Below are 19276 nucleotides of genomic sequence, written 5' to 3'. Positions count from 1 at the left end.
TCGTGCGATGATTGGAGATGTGTGTGCATGGTGTTGAGATGCTCGTGCGATGATTGGAGATGTGTGTGCATGGTGTTGAGATGCTTGTGTTGAAGCTCATGTGATGATTGGAGATGTGTGTGTGTGTACATGGTGTTGAGATGCTCGTGCGATGATTGGAGATGTGTGTGCATGGTGTTGAGATGCTCGTGTGATGATTGGAGATGTGTGTGCATGGTGTTGAGATGCTCGTGCGATGATTGGAGATGTGTGTGCATGGTGTTGAGATGCTTGTGTTGAAGCTCATGTGATGATTGGAGATGTGTGTGTGTGTACATGGTGTTGAGATGCTCGTGTGATGATTGGAGATGTGTGTGCATGGTGTTGAGATGCTTGTGTTGAAGCTCATGTGATGATTGGAGATGTGTGTGCATGGTGTTGAGATGCTCATGCGATGATTGGAGATGTGTGTGCATGGTGTTGAGATGCTTGTGTTGAAGCTCATGTGATGATTGGAGATGTGTGTGTGTGCATGGTGTTGAGATGTTCATGTGATGATTGGAGGTGTGTGTATGTGCATTGTTGAGATGCTCGTGCGATGATTGGAGATGTGTGTGCATGGTGTTGAGATGCTCATGCGATGATTGGAGATGTGTGTGCATGGTGTTGAGATGCTCGTGTGATGATTGGAGATGTGTGTGCATGGTGTTGAGATGCTTGTGTTGAAGCTCATGTGATGATTGGAGATGTGTGTGTGTGTACATGGTGTTGAGATGCTCGTGTGATGATTGGAGATGTGTGTGCATGGTGTTGAGATGCTTGTGTTGAAGCTCATGTGATGATTGGAGATGTGTGTGCATGGTGTTGAGATGCTCATGCGATGATTGGAGATGTGTGTGCATGGTGTTGAGATGCTCGTGTGATGATTGGAGATGTGTGTGTGTGTACATGGTGTTGAGATGCTCATGCGATGATTGGAGATGTGTGTGCATGGTGTTGAGATGCTCATGCGATGATTGGAGATGTGTGTGCATGGTGTTGAGATGCTTGTGTTGAAGCTCATGTGATGATTGGAGATGTGTGTGTGTGTACATGGTGTTGAGATGCTCATGCGATGATTGGAGATGTGTGTGCATGGTGTTGAGATGCTCGTGTGATGATTGGAGATGTGTGTGTGTGTACATGGTGTTGAGATGCTCATGCGATGATTGGAGATGTGTGTGCATGGTGTTGAGATGCTCATGCGATGATTGGAGATGTGTGTGCATGGTGTTGAGATGCTCGTGTGATGATTGGAGATGTGTGTGCATGGTGTTGAGATGTTCATGTGATGATTGGAGGTGTGTGTGTGTGTGTGTACATGGTGTTGAGATGCTCATGCGATGATTGGAGATGTGTGTGCATGGTGTTGAGATGCTCATGTGATGATTGGAGATGTGTGTGTGTGTACATGGTGTTGAGATGCTCATGCGATGATTGGAGATGTGTGTACATGGTGTTGAGATGCTCGTGCGATGATTGGAGATGTGTGTGCATGGTGTTGAGATGCTCATGTGATGATTGGAGATGTGTGTGTGTGTACATGGTGTTGAGATGCTCATGCGATGATTGGAGATGTGTGTACATGGTGTTGAGATGCTCGTGCGATGATTGGAGATGTGTGTGCATGGTGTTGAGATGCTCGTGCGATGATTGGAGATGTGTGTGCATGGTGTTGAGATGCTTGTGTTGAAGCTCATGTGATGATTGGAGATGTGTGTGTGTGTACATGGTGTTGAGATGTTCATGTGATGATTGGAGGTGTGTGTGTGTATGTGCATTGTGTTGAGATGCTCGTGTGATGATTGGAGATGTGTGTGCATGGTGTTGAGATGCTTGTGTTGAGATTCTCGTGTGATGATTGGAGATGTGTGTGTGTGCATGGTGTTGAGATGTTCATGTGATGATTGGAGGTGTGTGTGTGTGTATGTGCATGGTGTTGAGATGCTCGTGCGATGATTGGAGATGTGTGTGCATGGTGTTGAGATGCTCGTGTGATGATTGGAGATGTGTGTGCATGGTGTTGAGATGCTCGTGCGATGATTGGAGATGTGTGTGCATGGTGTTGAGATGCTTGTGTTGAAGCTCATGTGATGATTGGAGATGTGTGTGTGTGCATGGTGTTGAGATGTTCATGTGATGATTGGAGGTGTGTGTATGTGCATTGTTGAGATGCTCGTGCGATGATTGGAGATGTGTGTGCATGGTGTTGAGATGCTTGTGTTGAAGCTCATGTGATGATTGGAGATGTGTGTGTGTGTGTGTGCAGGAGCAGAGCTCTACGGGAGGCTTTGAGTTTTTCCGTAACCGCAGCATCAGTATGTCTCAGTCTGTCGACAGCATCGCAGGAGGGAAGTTTAACCTGCAGAAAACCCTGAGCATGCCCTCCGGCCCGTCCTGCAAAGGGTAACACACACACTACACACACTTCACACATGCAGATACAGGGCTCGACATAACGCTTGTCCGGGACAAGTGGATTTTTTGAAGGGGAAAGCAAGGTTGTGCTGTTGAGGCTCTCACAGCCTCATGAGGAGAAATGGAGACAAATGAGCGCAAAACACACACAAAGATACTCTGTTAACATACTGCGGTAAAAATTCAAAATGTGGAGTTTTTATATTTATAACATATGATCCAGTTTATCAACATCACACTACCAAGAGTGCTGAATACCTTCACGATTGAAAATGTGACACCAATTTCATATGACAGTTCAATAAACAAGTAATTCAAATTAGGTTACTTACATTTTAGATGCACTATTGACTGTTTTTATGCAAAATATTTCCAAACAAAGATCACAGCAGAATCATAATGCATCTCACAGCAACACATAACCGTGTTTCATTACTGAATGATTCAGCATTTTTGACTCATTCATAAACAGCTGCCTCATTCTTGAATGAATCAGTCGTTTGAACGTATCGTTTGAATAAATGACTCAATGACTCACTCATTAAGACGGTCACCTGCCGCCACCTACTGGTGGTTTAGTTTAGTTTTTAAAAGTATCATTCTTTTCAACATTTCTTATTTGTATATTAAAACAATATTTAAAGCAATCTCATAACATCATTTAATGCAGTTGTAATTTTTCAGTGCAAATTATTTCATTTTATTGGTAACAGCCTTATAGTGTATTATTATTCTAATTTAATTTATTGATCAAATTTAAGAATTAAAAATGAAAGATGAAGCATGCGATTAGGGGGGAAAATGCCCTTTATAAAGGTTAAAATATAATAAATATGCAGATTTAAACATGTCAAAGCTTACTGAACACTGATGAGAATATTGCTTCAGAATAAATTATATTTACAACACAAACAAAATCGTATTTTTTCCTGGACAAACTCATTTTTTACTCGGACAAGTGAATGACCGGTTTACTTGTCTGAAGGACAAGCACATGAAAAGGCTTAATGTCGAGCCCTGAGATAGTTAAGAGTCTAACTATTCAAATGTTCCTCTCACAGCTTTACCAGACAGTCACACAGTGTTGGGAGTAGGGCTGGGCAAAATAGATTTTTCGATTAATTGTTTTTTAAAATGTGGCTGATTCAAAATCGATTCTCAAAGGCCACGAATAAATTTTTTCCCATATTTATTTATCTATCACCCAAAAGCCAGTATTAGTTTTCCTCCACTGTTCATAGGCTTGCATGTTACAGCTAATGCTGTGAGATTTTATGTGTTTTATCTTAAACATGAAATAACCTGATCCTGTTTGATCAAGACATGCGACTCTTCTGACTTTTCAGCATCGATTTTTCATCTTTCCATCAAAATCCTGTCTATTCATTGTATGCATTTGAAATATAGAGTTGGGTTCTGTGTTAATGTACCCTAGTGTACCTAAAATAAAAAGAGTTTAATATACAGGTTAATAGCTCTTAATTTAATTTTATGAATTAACCACTTGTAAACTTATGTTCACTGTTCTTTTTTTATAAATATAGGATTTGTATTAAATCTATATTCATTGAGTCGAATCAAAAATCGAATTATAAATCAAAATCAAATCGAGAATCAAATTGAATTGAGAGCTTGCAAACCGAATCAAATTGGAACATCTGAATCGATACCCAGCCCTAGTTGAGAGGTCTGATTCATTCAGATAATAAAGATTCTTTAATTCCACACAGCTCATATATGTGTGTGTGTGTGTGTGTGTGTGTGTGTGTCCTCAGTGGCGAGCGCTGGTGTAAGGACGGTGACTCCGCGGAGAACCTCTACATTGACCTGATGCTGTGGAGACACGCTCGGCTGCTGCTGGAGCAGGTCCGGCTGCGGGACCTGGGCTGTTTCTCCGCTCAGCTGGGCTTCGAGCTGATTGGCTGGCTGTGTCGGGAGCGCACGCGAGTGGCTCGCGTCGATGACTTCGTCACCGCGCTCAAATGCCTGCACAAGGACTTCCTGTGGCCGTTTCCCGTCATCCCAGCATGCTCTATTAGCTCGCCACTGAAGAACGGACGCTGCCGCCCAGGTGTGTGAACCATTTTTCCTCCAGTTATGCCATAACAATCTGTATCACAACTTCAAGACAGGTTTTAAACTGCAAATGCTAATATATAATAAATATGATGTATATTAATTTATCATTGTGTGTATAAATTAAATTTAGAGAGAAAATAAAAAAGTAAAATATATGTTTTATTTTTTAGTGCTGGGCAACGATTAATCACATTCAAAATAAAAGTTTGTGTTTACATAATTTATGTGTGTGTACTGTGTGTAATATTTTATATATAAATAACACGTTTCTTAAATATATACATGTATGTGTGTGTATTTTTATATATATATATATATATATATATATATATATATATATATTTATATATATATATATATATATTTATTTATTTATTTATTTATATAATATATATCATTATGACTTTCCAATCACATGATCTGTCTCTCTTGCCGTAGTGTTGAGTTCTCGTTTGCTGAAGTCTCAGTCTGCGGACAGTTTGCTGAACAGTGACATGGACACCACGCCCCCTCAGGTCACCCCAGCCAATCACAGCTGGCTTGATGGCTTGGGGGCGGTGCCTAAGGAACTAGACTCCGCCTCCTCTCACGGAGGACCGCAGACCCAGGAGGCTTTTCTCTCTCCTCTTATTAACAAAGGTGAGAGGATAAAATCTCTCTCTCTCTCTCTCTCTCTCTCTCTCTCTCTCTCTCTCGCTCTCGCTCTCTCGCTCTCTCGCTCTGTTTTAGGTTTCTTTTAATTCATCCGTTTAGGAGAGGAGTACAGCATCGGTTCAGCCACGGACCTCACTGAGACCAGTTCGATGGTGGATGGTGATTGGACGATGGTCGATGAGAATTTCTCCACCCTCAGTCTCAGCCAATCAGAGCTGGAGCACATCTCTATGGAGCTGGCCAATAAAGGGCCGCACAAGAGTCAAGTGCAGCTCCGGTGAGTCTTCATGAGATCATCAACCGATAGCCAATCAAATCACTGACTGTGTTTGACATGACAAGGTGCCTAAAGTGCTTGAAACGCTTGAAAACAGGCATATTTATGAAAAGGTACTTGAAAAGCGCTTGATTTATTGAAAGACAATATATGTGAAATTAGTGTTTAATTTGATTGATAAAACAATCTTTTCACACTAAATGAACGCTGAGGTCCGTCTGATATTGATATAGAGGCATTTCTCATGGCTATGAGTGTGATATTGCTCATAAATCTCTAAGGATATGATACAGCTTTCATTCTTCAGCTCAATCATATATTCATCAGTTTGAACAAGGAAAGCGATATCTTTGTCATAGTTTCCTTTCAGTGGTTAAAGTTTCCACAGTCATTGCATCTGCTGCACTTTATTTGTACCATTTTATTTCATTAGTTTATTTTTGTTTATCTGTTTACCTTTTTTAGAATTTGAAAGATATTAAAGATATTGTTTGATAAGTGAGATCTATGATTGTAGTCCTTGAAAACCAAAAAAGTAGAGCTTGAAAAGTCCTTGAATTTCCTCTTACAGTGTCTGTACGAACCCTGGTTATCATGCATGCTCTCGTGTGTGTGTGTGTGTGTGTGTGTGTGTGTGTGTGTGTGTGTTCCTCAGGTATCTCCTGCACGTGTTCATGGAGGCGGGCTGTCTGGAGTGGTGTGTGATCATCGGGCTGATCTTACGGGACGCCAGCGTGATCAAGCAGGTCGTGGGCTTCTTGGACAGTCCAGAGGTCCCGGCAGAGACGGTGCAGAGCATCAGAGCCGGGCTGATGGCGGTCGACCTCTGGGTCTCGTCTGATTGGTCAGTGTTACACGGCTCGGATACACTGAGAAAATCAAATGATGACGAAAACGTAGATATACACTACCGTTGAAAGTTTGGGGTCGGCAAGATTTACTTATGTTACTGAAAGAAGTCTCTTCTCATTTATTTGACCAAAAATACATTAAACAATTATTACAATTTAAAATATCTGTAATATTCTATGGAAGCTTGTTTCCGTCACAGAAGAAAAAATAAAATTGCGTAATTGCGACTTTTTATCTCATAATTTAGTTTTTTTTTTATCACAGTTGTGAGTTTTTATCTCAGAATTGAATGATTATGTCTCGCAATTCTGACTTAATTGCGAGTTCTGGCAAACTTGTGATTGACTTTTTAAGTCGCAATTCTGAAGAAATGATTTGTTTACTTAGAATTGAGTTTATATCCTACAATTTTGAGAAAAGATGTCAGAACTCACAATTAAGTCAGAATATTAACTCGCGATTGTGAGATTGTCACAATTATCTTTTAAAATGTTTTATTCTGTGACGGAAACAAGCTTCCATAGTTTTCATGTGAATATATGAATTTTCAGCATCATTACTCCTTCAGAAATCATTCTATTATGATGATTTGATGCTCAAGAATCATTTATGATTATCAATGTTTCATATTTTTGTGATACATTGATGCATTTTATTTTTCAGGATTCTTTGATGAATAAAGTTCAAAAGAACAGCAAAATAGTGTTAAAATTGAATCAAAAAAGGGTCGTAATTACTCTCACAATTAAAAGTCATAATTTAGTTAGTCACTTTTGATCACTTCAATGCATCCTTGCTGAAGAAAAGCAAGAGAAGAGTTCTCACTGAGCTCAACGGCAGCATGTCATTTTATTATTTTTTCCATCTTTGATATTTTGGATTTGGACTGCAGTGCCGACCTCGACCACTAGCTGTCATTCTTACAGACTGCACCTTTAACTAGAATAGGAAACTAATGTTAACTAACGAACCTTATTGTACAGTGTTACCCATAACCCATGTATAATGTTTAAGAAGTTTCACTCATTGACTAATGTTGCAATGGATGTGTTTATTTCATGATATACTCACTGACTTCCTCTCTGATGTCATTTCCTGTCAGTTTGGGCTACAAGCCGTTCCTGCACCTGATTGGCCCGCAGCTGCTGAAGCTCTCAGAGGTTCCTGAGGAGCCGGTTCAGCCCGAGCCGTTCCAGCCGAGCGGGGCCTCGGAGCCCGAGCCCAGAGCCGAGGACGCCCGCGGGGTCGTGACCTCTGCCCACCCGCTGCGACCCCGCGGGGCCGTGACCTCTGCCCACCCGCTGCCCCTGGACGGCCCCTGTGGAGCCAGCGCTCGACCCCTGGAGGACACGCCCGAGGAGCCCGCGCAGCAGGAGGCCCTGGAGGAGGGGGCGTACGACTGCACACTCTCATGAGTGTGTGTGTGTGTGTGAGAGACGCTGGATGAGGGCTCGTACGACTGCACTCTCTCATGACCAGTTACGTGTGTGTGTGTTTGTGTGTGTGTTGTCAAAAATACAGACTTGGGTACCAAGTCGGTACTGAAATTTTAAAATTGGGACTCTTCGAGCGCTGATGAGCGGAATCATAAACGCCTCTGATTGGCCGTTGTGTTCACGCTCATCATACTTGTCTGTGATTGGCTGCAGTGATCAACGCACTGGAGTGTTTGAAAGCACACGCAGGACCGATCCGCTCAGACGCCTGCTTTCAAACGCTCGTGTGTGTGTGTGTGTGAAGAGCCTCATTGATGTGTATTTACAACATGAAGCGCTGATCATTGTAGCCAATCACAGACAGATCTGATGAGCTCGTGAACACAACGGCCAATCAGAGGTGTTTATGATTCTGCTCATCAGCGCTCAGTCACAATTTTAAAATTTCAGTACCGACTTGGTAGTGAAGTCGGTACTTTAGAGAACACTAGTGTGTGTATGTGTGTGAGCCGCTGGACAAGGGGTCGTACGACTGCACACTCTCATGACCCGTCTGTGCTGCTCTGTGACCGGTTACGTGTGTGTGTGTGTGTGTGTGTGTGTGTGTGTCTTTTTATTTGATTGCGGCTCCATCCAGACTGCAGTGTCGTGTGTGTTTTGCAGTGTTTTCTCCATCCTGTGGTCAAATGCGGCGTCATGTTTTTCTCTCTCTTCACTTTAACACTGCAACAAAATAATAATAATATTTGGTATTATTGTCTTATTTTGCTTTTGTATTTTCCAGCACAAATATCTACATTTTCTTAAATCAAGACACATTTACTGGAGAAGCAGCAGAAGGACTGAAGAGGAGTCACACACATCAGATATCTGTGCTTGTTTTAAACACAAACTTCTCTTTAATAAGATATTAAGTGTTGGTTTCAGATTCTAAGTTTAAAACAGGCGTAATCAAACTCAGATGTTGTTTATTTCTCAACATTATTTTACAGCCAAGATGAAAAAAAATCTGTTACTGATATTATTAGATGTGCAGTTTCATCACTATATTAGATATATTTTCTTGAATTAAGTATACATTTTTGATCATTTACCGGTAAGTTGTTTTATTGTAAATCGAGACTTAATCTTCAGTCATTTCGCTTCTTCTCCAGTAAATGTCTGGATTTAAGAATGTTTGGATATTTGTGCTGGAAAACAAGACGGAAACAAAACTCAAAATAAGACAAAATTAGAACGAATTATTTTATTTTTATTTTTTGCAGTGTCGTTACAACATCAGCTCTCACAGCCAGCTTTACACCAAATCATGATTTCATCAAACACACACACACACTCTCAAACACACACACACTCACTCACACACACACACACACACACTCACGCACACACACACACACACACACACACACACACTCAAACACTCACTCACACACACACACACTCACTCTCACACACTCACTCACTCACTCTCTCACACACACACACACACACACACTCTCAAACACACACATACACACACGCACACGTTTCTCCCTTCATGAGTCAGATGTCGTGTTTATCACAATGATATATTTTTTTGTTTGTTTAGTTTTTGCTCTGTCTTCATGTTTTAAAGTTCATCATGAAATATCAGCCCTTGTTTTATCGGATGCAGATCTCCATCTGAGGAAGACTGACCCGTTTGACCCTCGTTGACCTCTCAGATCTCCATCGTGTGTGTGTGTGTCGTCTTCTCTTCACACTGCAGGTTTAGCTGTTTTTAAGGTGTAAAGCGTCCAACACTATATTCTTCTTCTTCTGCTCGTGTTCCTGATGTGGAGGAGGCGTCGGGAATCTCCCGATGACCGGCATCTTTACTCCACAGCCGGGATGATCATGTCATTAATCTGAAACGTGCGGTGTGTCATCACTATATCCCGACTGACAGCATTACTGCTTTTTCTCCTGAATTGTTGCAGTTTTACGTTTATTTATTTGAGGAGCATCTGGACAAAGAGACGGACGTGTTCTTTGGTTTCAGGGAGTGATTTGTGTGTGTTTTCCAGCATCTGAACGGCATCAGTATTAAACGAGTGTTCAGTGTTCGTCTTCATGAACGGACCAAATCATCTACGCTTATGGAATGCCTTCGTATTATGATTATTATTCTAGTTCTTATGCATCATTGACAGTCGTCGTCCGAGTATTTAGCAGCTTTAATGAGACGCTTCTTTATTTTAATGTTTTATTTCCCCCTGAACGGCTCGAACGAGCAGCTTAATCCAGTCCGAGGCGGTTTAAACCGGTTCAAACCAGCTGACAAGTGCCCGAATCCCAGTAAAACCAGCGCTTTCTTCTCCTCCTGACGCAGGTTTATGTTCTCATGAGGAACATACGCAGTGATGATCATGATATTCACAAACCAAAGAGCGTCTGGATGTGTGTGTGTGAGATTCACTGACATGTTCATGGTACAGATTACCCACAATCCCTCTGTCCCGCTGACGTCACTGGACTGATGTTGAGCTGGAGGGTTTTATCTGGACGTTTCTTCTCAATGAAGTGTACAGAGAGAGTTTGCTGTACAATAACTTTTCTACTCAGTTTTCTATATTTCCTGTACATAAAGAACAATAAATTATTTTTTAAACATCACGTGATCTGTATGTTTTCAGGAATCTTCATATGGAGACAGTAGCAGAAATTAATACTTTTATTCATCAAAGACACATTAAATGTAGCAAAAGTGGCATTTATAATGTTACAAAAGATTCTATTGCAAATAAATGCTGCTCTTTTCAACTTGATTTCACAGTTTGCATAATCATATGAAGCTGTTTTCAACACTGACAATAATCATAAATGTTAATGAGCATCAGATCATCATATTAGAATGATTTCTGGAGGATCATGTGACACTGAAGACTGGAGTAATGATGCTGGAAATTCAGCTTTGATCACAGGAATAAATTACACTTTACTATCACATAGAAAACAGCTGATTTACATTATAATAATATTTGTTTTAAAAATTACTGTATTTTTGATCAGATAAATCCAGTCTTGGTGAGCAGAAGAGACTTCAGAAAACATTCAAAATCTTGCTGAGGCTAAAAATAGCTTCATACTAAGTATAAATATTAAAATTGTTGATTAACTGAACAAATGAAGGAATGAAAAATAGACAAATGACAGGAGACAGAAAATGATTTTGTCATAGAAAATTGATTTGTCTTGCAAGAACAATTCAGTGCAGCATATGAGACTATAAAATAACAATCAGAACCAGACAAGCGAAGACAGGAACTCAAACTATGACAATTATTACACACAATTTGTTGACGTCAGAACAACAGAGTGTGTGTGTGTGTGTCAGTTTGAATCATCAGAATACGACAAACTCTTCATCTTTACCGATGAAGAGTCACATTTTATCCTTAATTCTTCAGAGTGGATGTTATAATGAATTATTCTGTGTATAATTGCTGTAGTTTGTCAGACATGCAAATGTAACGAGCAAGGTTTTTAGTAAAAGCTCCCATAAGACCTTGATGTCTAGCATTAATACATATTTAAAAAAGCAGAATAACAAAATAATTCTCATTGAACAAATATCATCCCAAATAAAAACACAAAAGCAGGTTATTATAATCATCAACAGCATTAATCAAACATTCACTAGCTTATTTGAAATCTGAGACTAAGAACCACTTGCTTGACTTGAAATTAGTTTGAGATTTTACAATCAAAAAGTGCTCGATTCATTAGACAAAAGCAACCCGATCTCAAGCTCATCGAACATGAACATCGTCAAATAACCATCAGAAATGTAATTACAGCAGCATGAATTATTATAATCTGCCAACACTTTACAATAACGCTCAATCTGTTAACTACACTCATAATCTTAACTTTAATTTCAAAGTACCGTGTCTATTAATGCGTAAAGCTACAGTCTAGTTATATTTTTTAATCCTATATGTGAGCAATAGAATAATCATATTCATCCAGAACCACAACAATGTTCTTCCACTAAATGCATGCAGTTTTATTTCTGACCACTAGAGGGCCTAGAGTTGCAGAAATGCACCAGTTGTGTTAATAAATGCTGTAAAAATATTGTTAGTTGATGTTAGCGAAAGCAACAGATGAGACATTATTGTAAAGTGTGTGTGAAACTGTCAGTTTAATCTCTGGAAAGAGCTTGAAATCATTCTAATGCTATAATGAGATCAACATTCACTGTAAATCCAGTTCAGTCCTGTCGCACTCAATCTTTATTATAAGAACCATTCAAACATTAGGTACCATCCATCCTGAAACTCAAGTAAACCTGCAGGAACTTCATCCATCAGGCGAATAAAGACTCTGAAGTTTGCATTTACTGTAGTAATAATAATAATAATAATAATAATAATAATAAAAGAGTTATTAATACAGGTAATTTTTAAGACTTTAAATCCAGTTCAATCCAGAAGAAGCTTGACACCGTTTTTCTGCTGCAACAATGATACAAAAATAAAAAAAAACATACACATGAACAATTGTCCGATGCTAAAAAAAACGATTAAATAAAAAAAGCACTTGTGTTTGAAGGTTTTGCATGTGTTTGTTTGGATCCAGCTGAATATGTGCGTTTGAACTCAATCTGAAAATAAAACTGCACATAAAACACCAAGAACGAGTAAAACGGCTCGTTCACGTCACGTCTGAATGACCGTCATCATCACGAGATCACCGACAGGAAATGACATCGTCAGCGCAAGGATCTGTTGACTCGTGATTCTGACATGACGTGATTGATTGAAAACTCGTTGTGTTTGTTCCATTGGAACCAGTGAATCTCTCAGTGGGAGAGACGTGAAGCTACAAGACCAGCTGAAACCACTTCAGTCACATGACCACAGAAACACTGATACAACCAATATCAAGAAACTGCTCGAGATCATGTGACCGTCACATTTCACCTATAAATTGAAATTGCGCTATTTTTATGACAATTAAACACCTTCTGTCCAAATCTAACTTTTGCCAAAAAAAAAAAAAAGATTTATTATTTTTTAAATTTCTAAGTATTAATAAACCATGGTAGTATTTGTTGTTTTACTGCAGCATTTTTAGTTTAAATTATTTGAATTCCAAAAACAAAAAGTAAATTATTTTTTTAGAAATATTATTGTACTTTTAGTTTTTTTGTAATTCTCATTATTTCTGTCATGGCATTTTATTATGAAATTATGAAAATTACATTTTAAACTATTAAACCTAGAAAAAAAAAAACGTAAAAAAAAATATATTTTTAATTAAAACTAAAAGTAAATGAAATAATTTTAAAAAATCATTTTATCTCAATGAAACAATGAAAATTAAAAAAAATTAAATTAAAAAAATGTTGCATGATAATTAAACACATTTTATCCCAAAGTAAAAATCTTAACTGTTTTAAAGTAGGCTTAATTTTCATTTAAATGTAATTGCATTTTTTTTCCTTTTGATTTTGTGTTGAAATATGACCCAGATAAATAAAATAAAATAAAATAAAATAAATAAAACACTGTGCGTTGGTTGATGTGAATGAAGGAGCTCGTACGTGTTCACGGGTCCGCAGTGAGCGGCATAAGTGTGAGTGTGTGTGTGTGTGAGAGTGTGTGTGTGACTGCATGTGTGTGTGTGTGTGTGTGTGTGTGTGTGTGTGTGTGTGTGTGTGTGTGTGTGTGTGAGAGAGAGAGAGAGATCAGGGCCCTCAGTATCTGTACATGTGGTATGTGCTGATCCATGAGGATGGGAAGGTCCAGTCTGGGAATCTCTTCAGGAACGACTCCAGCGGGTCGGAGCGTCGGTCCGGACCGGAGAAATAATGAGCGGAGACGGCCAGAGAGATCGAGCCCTCGTCAGGAGACGCGTCTGAAGCTGTGGGTGACTGAAGACGAGACACACACATCACACACACTATACACACCTCCCAATCACATCAACTCACACTATACACACCTTCCAATCACATCACACACACTATACACACACTCCTCAGGGTAAATCTGTGGTTCCTGAGCTCAAACTCACCTGCATCTCGAACCAGAAGCTCCAGGCCGGAGCGTGGAGGCCGTGAGAGTAGAATATGAAGTATTCCCCGCTGAGGTCGAACTGGGGCGTCCCGTCACCGAATGACCATCCGCTCAGAGACACGCCGGCGTCAGGCAGAAGATACAGCGACATGTGGGTCGGGCCTGAGACAGAACAACAGTGTAAACGTGGAGATTATTCATGATTATTAACAGAGTGTTTGTGAGTCTGATCTATATGAGTATGTATGTATGTATGTATCGATGGATGTATGGATGTATGGATGTATGGATGGATGTATGGATGTATGGATGTATGGATGGATGCATGGAAGGATGGATGGATGGATGTATGGATGGATGGATGTATGGATGCATGTATGGATGGATGCATGTATGTATGCATGGAAGGATGTGTAGATGTATGCATGTGTGTATGCATGTATGTTTGTATGTATGTATGTATGGATGGATGGATGGATGGATGGATGCATGTACTGTATGTATGTATGCATGTATGGATGTGTATATATGTATGGACGGATGAATGGATGTATTTATAAAACAGTTAAAAATGGTAATATTTGTGATATATTTTAAATTAACGCAGTTTTATAATTAAAAACTGTTTTTGAAGAATATCAACATTCATTATTATATTTCATGAAAATCCTTTTAGTCTGACGTCTCACCTTTGACCTCAAAAGTCATTTTAACGCTTCCCTGTTCGGTCTCCTGTCTGGATACGAGCCGGAACTCCAGCGGAGCTTCAGGAGAGACTTCAGGAGCCGGGAGATACCAGTTCTTCCTGAAACAGGGAGAGACAGACATCATGAGGTTCAACCTTCCGGTCTCTCTCTCGAATCAACACTGAAGAGACTTAAAGGGGGGGTGAAATGCTATTTCATGCATACTGAGTTTTTTACACTGTTAAAGAGTTGGATTCCCATGCTAAACATGGACAAAGTTTCAAAAATTAAATTGTACGTTTGAAGGAGTATTTCTGTGCCAAAAATTGTCCTTCTGGTTTGTCACAAGTTTCGGAAAGTTTTTTTCGAGTATGGATCTTCGTGACGTCAGATGGGGCGGAATTTCCTTATATGGGTCCTAAGGGCACTTCTCCGGTAAGATCGCGGCCGCGCGCGCACTCGTAGACCAGAGCAAGAGAGTGAAAGCAGTACCTCATCTAAGCGCTATGCTCGGCTTTAGGGAAGTCAGTGTCACCAAAGAAGTGGGTTTTTGGTTGGCAGGGCAAGACAATCCTGCACAGATTCCCAAAGAACCCAGCGTTAAGGGAATAGTGGATGCAGTTTGTTTTTCCGGGGCAAAAACGAGTTGAGCAAGACTGTTTCCCTGCATTTCGACGATGATTGTTTTATAAACAAAGCCCAGATTGACGGATTTGCAGATCGTCTAATGCTTAAGGATCGAGCAGTCACAATGATAAAGGTCCGCAGTCGTGCGTTGGAACCGGACGGTGAGTAAAACTGTTGAACAAATGTCTCTGTGTGTTGTTAACGTTACTAGCTCGGCGCGTTAGCACAGCTTTAGCACATCGCCCACACGGCCCGCCCCCAGCCGCTCGGTTTTTTCCGGAAAGACTCGGTACAGTCTATCTTTCACTTATAAATATAATAAAACTAAAGACTTTTTGGAGATATGAACGATGCAAATGCAATACTACTCTATAGGTACTCAAGATTAACAGGAGATTGAGTGAAAATGAGCATTTCACCCCCCCTTTAAACTGCAGTTCATCATCTGGCCACTAGAGACCGGCTGCAGAAGAGACTCAATCCCATAAACCCTCATGTTAAAATGAACAACTTCACAGCAGAAAAAAACATGTTTACAGCCTGGTGCAAAAAGTGGTTTTAGTCTATATTGCTAATTTTTCCCTTCATGAAAACTGTGAGGGGGGTGAATATTTTTATAACTCATCCATTTAAATTATATTAAGCCTTAAATGTGTGCATTATTAAGGGCGTGGCTACTTGATTGACAGGTGGATTGCCGCTGATGTCACTACTAGCCGTTTGTCTGCTGCCTTTCGGTGTAATTTGTTTGTCATGATTCTCTGATTGGTGGAGATTTCTCTGCAGAATCATGGGTAATGTAGTTTTTCACCAGGAATTATGATCCTAAATGTGATTTTTCGGTTATCGAGTGACGCGCTGCCAAGATGGCGACGGCCGGCTCCGCCCACTTTGGGCTTCAATAATGCTCTTCAGAAACACTACGGGTGACGTCACGCACTCTACGTCCACATTTCTTTACAGTCTACGGGTTTAACGCCGCACATCATCCGATCCTCCGAGCTTCACTCACTTGACCAGGAACTTGACCGGGAGGAACCATGGGAATCCGCAGTAGGGCAGCTGGTCCTGGCAGTGTGTGCGGATGCTGTCGTTGATCTCTGGGATGTGAGGAGTGACGTGCTGCATCCCGGTGTAATCCAGACTGTTGATCCATAATCCCGAGTCGGAGCTCTGCAGCGATCCGTCCAGCGCGTGGAACCTGCGTGTGGTGTGCTGAAAACACACACACACAACCAGTGTTGGGGAAAGTAATACATTGCAATATTGCGTTACTTAGTTAAAAAATTTTTTTTAAATAATGCGTTACATTACTTTTGCATTACTTTTTTTCCACCTGGGCTGGGCTTGTTTTTTCATAACAAAAAAGTAATATTTCTGGGCAAATGTAAAGACCCTTTCACAGCTAAAGTGAAATAATAAGCCTCAGGCTGAAGGAAATGCAGATTCACTTGTGTACAGTAGAGTACAATAGAGTACAGTACGGTAGAGATAGAGTAGAGTGCAGTAGAGTACAGTAGAGTACGGTAGAGTACGGTAGAGGTAGTGTACAGTAGAGTACAGTAGAGTACAGTAGAGTACGGTAGAGTACAGTAGAGGTAGAGTGCGGTAGCGTGCAATAGAGTACGGTAGAGGTAGTGTACAGTAGAGTACAGTAGAGGTAGAGTACGGTAGAGGTAGAGTACAGTAGCGTACGGTAGAGGTAGTGTACAGTAGAGTACGATAGAGGTAGAGTACAGTAGAGTACGGTAGAGGTAGTGTACAGTAGAGTACAGTAGAGTACGGTAGAGGTAGTGTACAGTAGAGTACGGTAGAGGTAGAGTACAGTAGAGTACGGTAGAGGTAGTGTACAGTAGAGTACGGTAGAGTACGGTAGAGGTAGAGTGCGGTAGAGTACAATAGAGTACGGTAGAGGTAGTGTACAGTAGAGTACAGTAGAGGTAGAGTACGGTAGAGGTAGAGTACAGTAGAGTACAGTAGAGGTAGAGTACGGTAGAGTACGGTAGAGGTAGAGTACAGTAGAGTACGGTAGAGGTAGAGTACAGTAGAGTACGGTAGAGGTAGTGTACAGTAGAGTACAGTAGAGTACGGTAGAGATAGTGTACAGTAGAGTACAGTAGAGTACGGTAGAGTACAGTAGAGGTAGAGTGCGGTAGAGTACAATAGAGTACGGTAGAGGTAGTGTACAGTAGAGTACAGTAGAGGTAGAGTACGGTAGAGGTAGAGTACAGTAGAGTACAGTAGAGGTAGAGTACGGTAGAGTACGGTAGAGGTAGAGTACAGTAGAGTACGGTAGAGGTAGAGTACAGTAGAGCGCAGTAGAGGTACAGTACAGTAGAGTACAGTAGAGGTAGAGTACAGTAGAGGTAGTGTACAGTAGAGCACAGTAGAGGTAGAGTACAGTAGAGGTAGTGTACAGTAGAGTACAGTTGAGGTAGAGTACGGTAGAGGTACAGTACAGTAGAGTACGGTAGAGGTAGTGTACAGTAGAGTACAGTAGAGTACGGTAGAGGTAGTGTACAGTAGAGTACGGTAGAGGTAGAGTGCGGTAGAGTACAATAGAGTACGGTAGAGGTAGTGTACAGTAGAGGTAGAGTACGGTAGAGGTAGAGTACAGTAGAGGTAGAGTACAGTAGAGACCAGTTGAGGTAGAGTACAGTAGAGCGCAGTAGAGGTAGAGTACAATAGAGTACGGTAGAGGTAGAGTACAATAGAGTACGGTAGAGGTAGTGTACAGTAGAGTACAGTTGAGGTAGAGTACGGTAGAGGTAGAGTACAGTAGAGTACAGTAGAGGTAGTGTACAGTAGAGGTAGAGTACAGTAGAGTACAGTAGAGGTAGAGTACGGTAGAGGTAGAGTACAATAGTGTACAGTAGAGGTAGTGTACAGTAGAGTACAGTTGAGGTAGAGTACGGTAGAGGTAGAGTACAATAGAGTACGGTAGAGGTAGTGTACAGTAGAGTACAGTAGAGTACGGTAGAGTACAGTACGGTAGAGATAGAGTAGAGTGCAGTAGAGTACAGTAGAGTGCAGTAGAGTACAGTACGGTAGAGATAGAGTAGAGTACAGTAGAGTGCAGTAGAGTACAGTAGAGTAGAAAAGAGTACAGTCGTGTATAGAAGATGTAGAGTACAGTATAGTAGAGTACAGTAGAGAAGAGTACAGTAGAATAGAGTACAGTACAGTAGAGGGCGCCGCTCAAGCAAACCTTTAAGCTGCTGTTCAGGATAACAGAAGAATAGGATGCAGGAGAAGAAAGTTTAACTAAGTTTAAAAAAATCTATAGTCATTTTTGCTTACGGTTTAACCGTATCATCGAAGGTCAGAAGCAAGTACATTGGTCAATAAAGTGAGATTAAATGCATAAAAATGTAGTGGATGTATTAGAGGTTTGCATAGTATTCTGATTCTGCATTTCACTGATTTTATTAATTTTGAGGAACATTGAATCTTTTTTTGTGTGCAAGTGAGATGAGGAAATGCTCACATTTAGCCTAGAACTACAATCACAATGATGGTATGTTTACACAATGTTCAATGTTTACACACACACACGCACACACACATACAACGCCTCCACTTCAGTTTGTCAATAAATGGGAAAACAAAGTAACTTGCATTGCTTATTTGAAAAAGTAATCTGATTACGTAACTCAAGTTACTTGGAATGAGTTACCCCCAACACTGGACACAACTACTGTAATAATCCATTCAGATGTGCATCATGTTAAAATAAAATTAAAATATATATATTTTGTTTGCAACTAGGTGAAATAATGAATATATATATAATATATATATATATATATATATATATATATATATATATATATATATATATATACCAGTAAATATATAAAAACGTAAACTTATTGTCAGGTAATGCTTATTTTATTTCACGTCAGGACAATATTTCATGTTTGAGCTTCAGTAAACTCTAATAACGGATCAGCGATGACGATACCTGGACAAAGACTCGTTTGGGTCGCGGGCTGGACGGGTCACCAGAGTACGGGAAGAACAGACCACAGCAGACCAGAACAAACATCAGCGTGAACACTGACCCCAGACCAGCCAACATCCGCTTCGTGCTGCGAGACAGATAGATGAAATGCATCTGGAGAGAGAGAGAGACAGAGGCAGAGAGTGGGAGAGAGAGAGAGTGTTTCAGAAACTAATTTT

The 19276-nt window shown here is 40.4% G+C and overlaps 2 protein-coding genes across 3 annotated transcripts in view; one reads left to right on the top strand and one right to left on the bottom strand.

Annotated features, from left to right (window-relative positions):
- Positions 1-9945, top strand: part of ric1 (RIC1 homolog, RAB6A GEF complex partner 1) — a 62663-nt gene extending 52718 nt beyond the window's left edge. For both annotated transcript variants that reach the window (XM_079846894.1, XM_079846893.1), the window contains exons 21-26: positions 2288-2424; positions 4212-4507; positions 4954-5154; positions 5269-5446; positions 6102-6290; positions 7401-9945. In XM_079846894.1, coding sequence (XP_079703020.1) covers positions 2288-2424; positions 4212-4507; positions 4954-5154; positions 5269-5446; positions 6102-6290; positions 7401-7713 — 1314 coding nt within the window. In that variant the 3' untranslated portion in view covers positions 7714-9945. The remainder of the gene's footprint in view (positions 1-2287; positions 2425-4211; positions 4508-4953; positions 5155-5268; positions 5447-6101; positions 6291-7400) is intronic.
- A 3270-nt stretch (positions 9946-13215) lies between these two features.
- Positions 13216-19276, bottom strand: part of ermp1 (endoplasmic reticulum metallopeptidase 1) — a 22722-nt gene continuing 16661 nt past the window's right edge. The window contains exons 11-15 of the mRNA XM_079847797.1: positions 19059-19211; positions 16107-16309; positions 14471-14586; positions 13780-13943; positions 13216-13636 (exon numbers count right to left, since the gene is read on the bottom strand). Coding sequence (XP_079703923.1) covers positions 13460-13636; positions 13780-13943; positions 14471-14586; positions 16107-16309; positions 19059-19211 — 813 coding nt within the window. The 3' untranslated portion in view covers positions 13216-13459. The remainder of the gene's footprint in view (positions 13637-13779; positions 13944-14470; positions 14587-16106; positions 16310-19058; positions 19212-19276) is intronic.

This window comes from Squalius cephalus (genome assembly GCF_949319135.1).
Source record: "Squalius cephalus genome assembly, chromosome: 17".
Lineage (NCBI taxonomy): Eukaryota > Metazoa > Chordata > Actinopteri > Cypriniformes > Leuciscidae > Squalius > Squalius cephalus.
The sequence above is the reverse complement of the archived record's forward strand: the minus strand, read 5'-3'. Positions and strand labels throughout refer to the sequence as shown.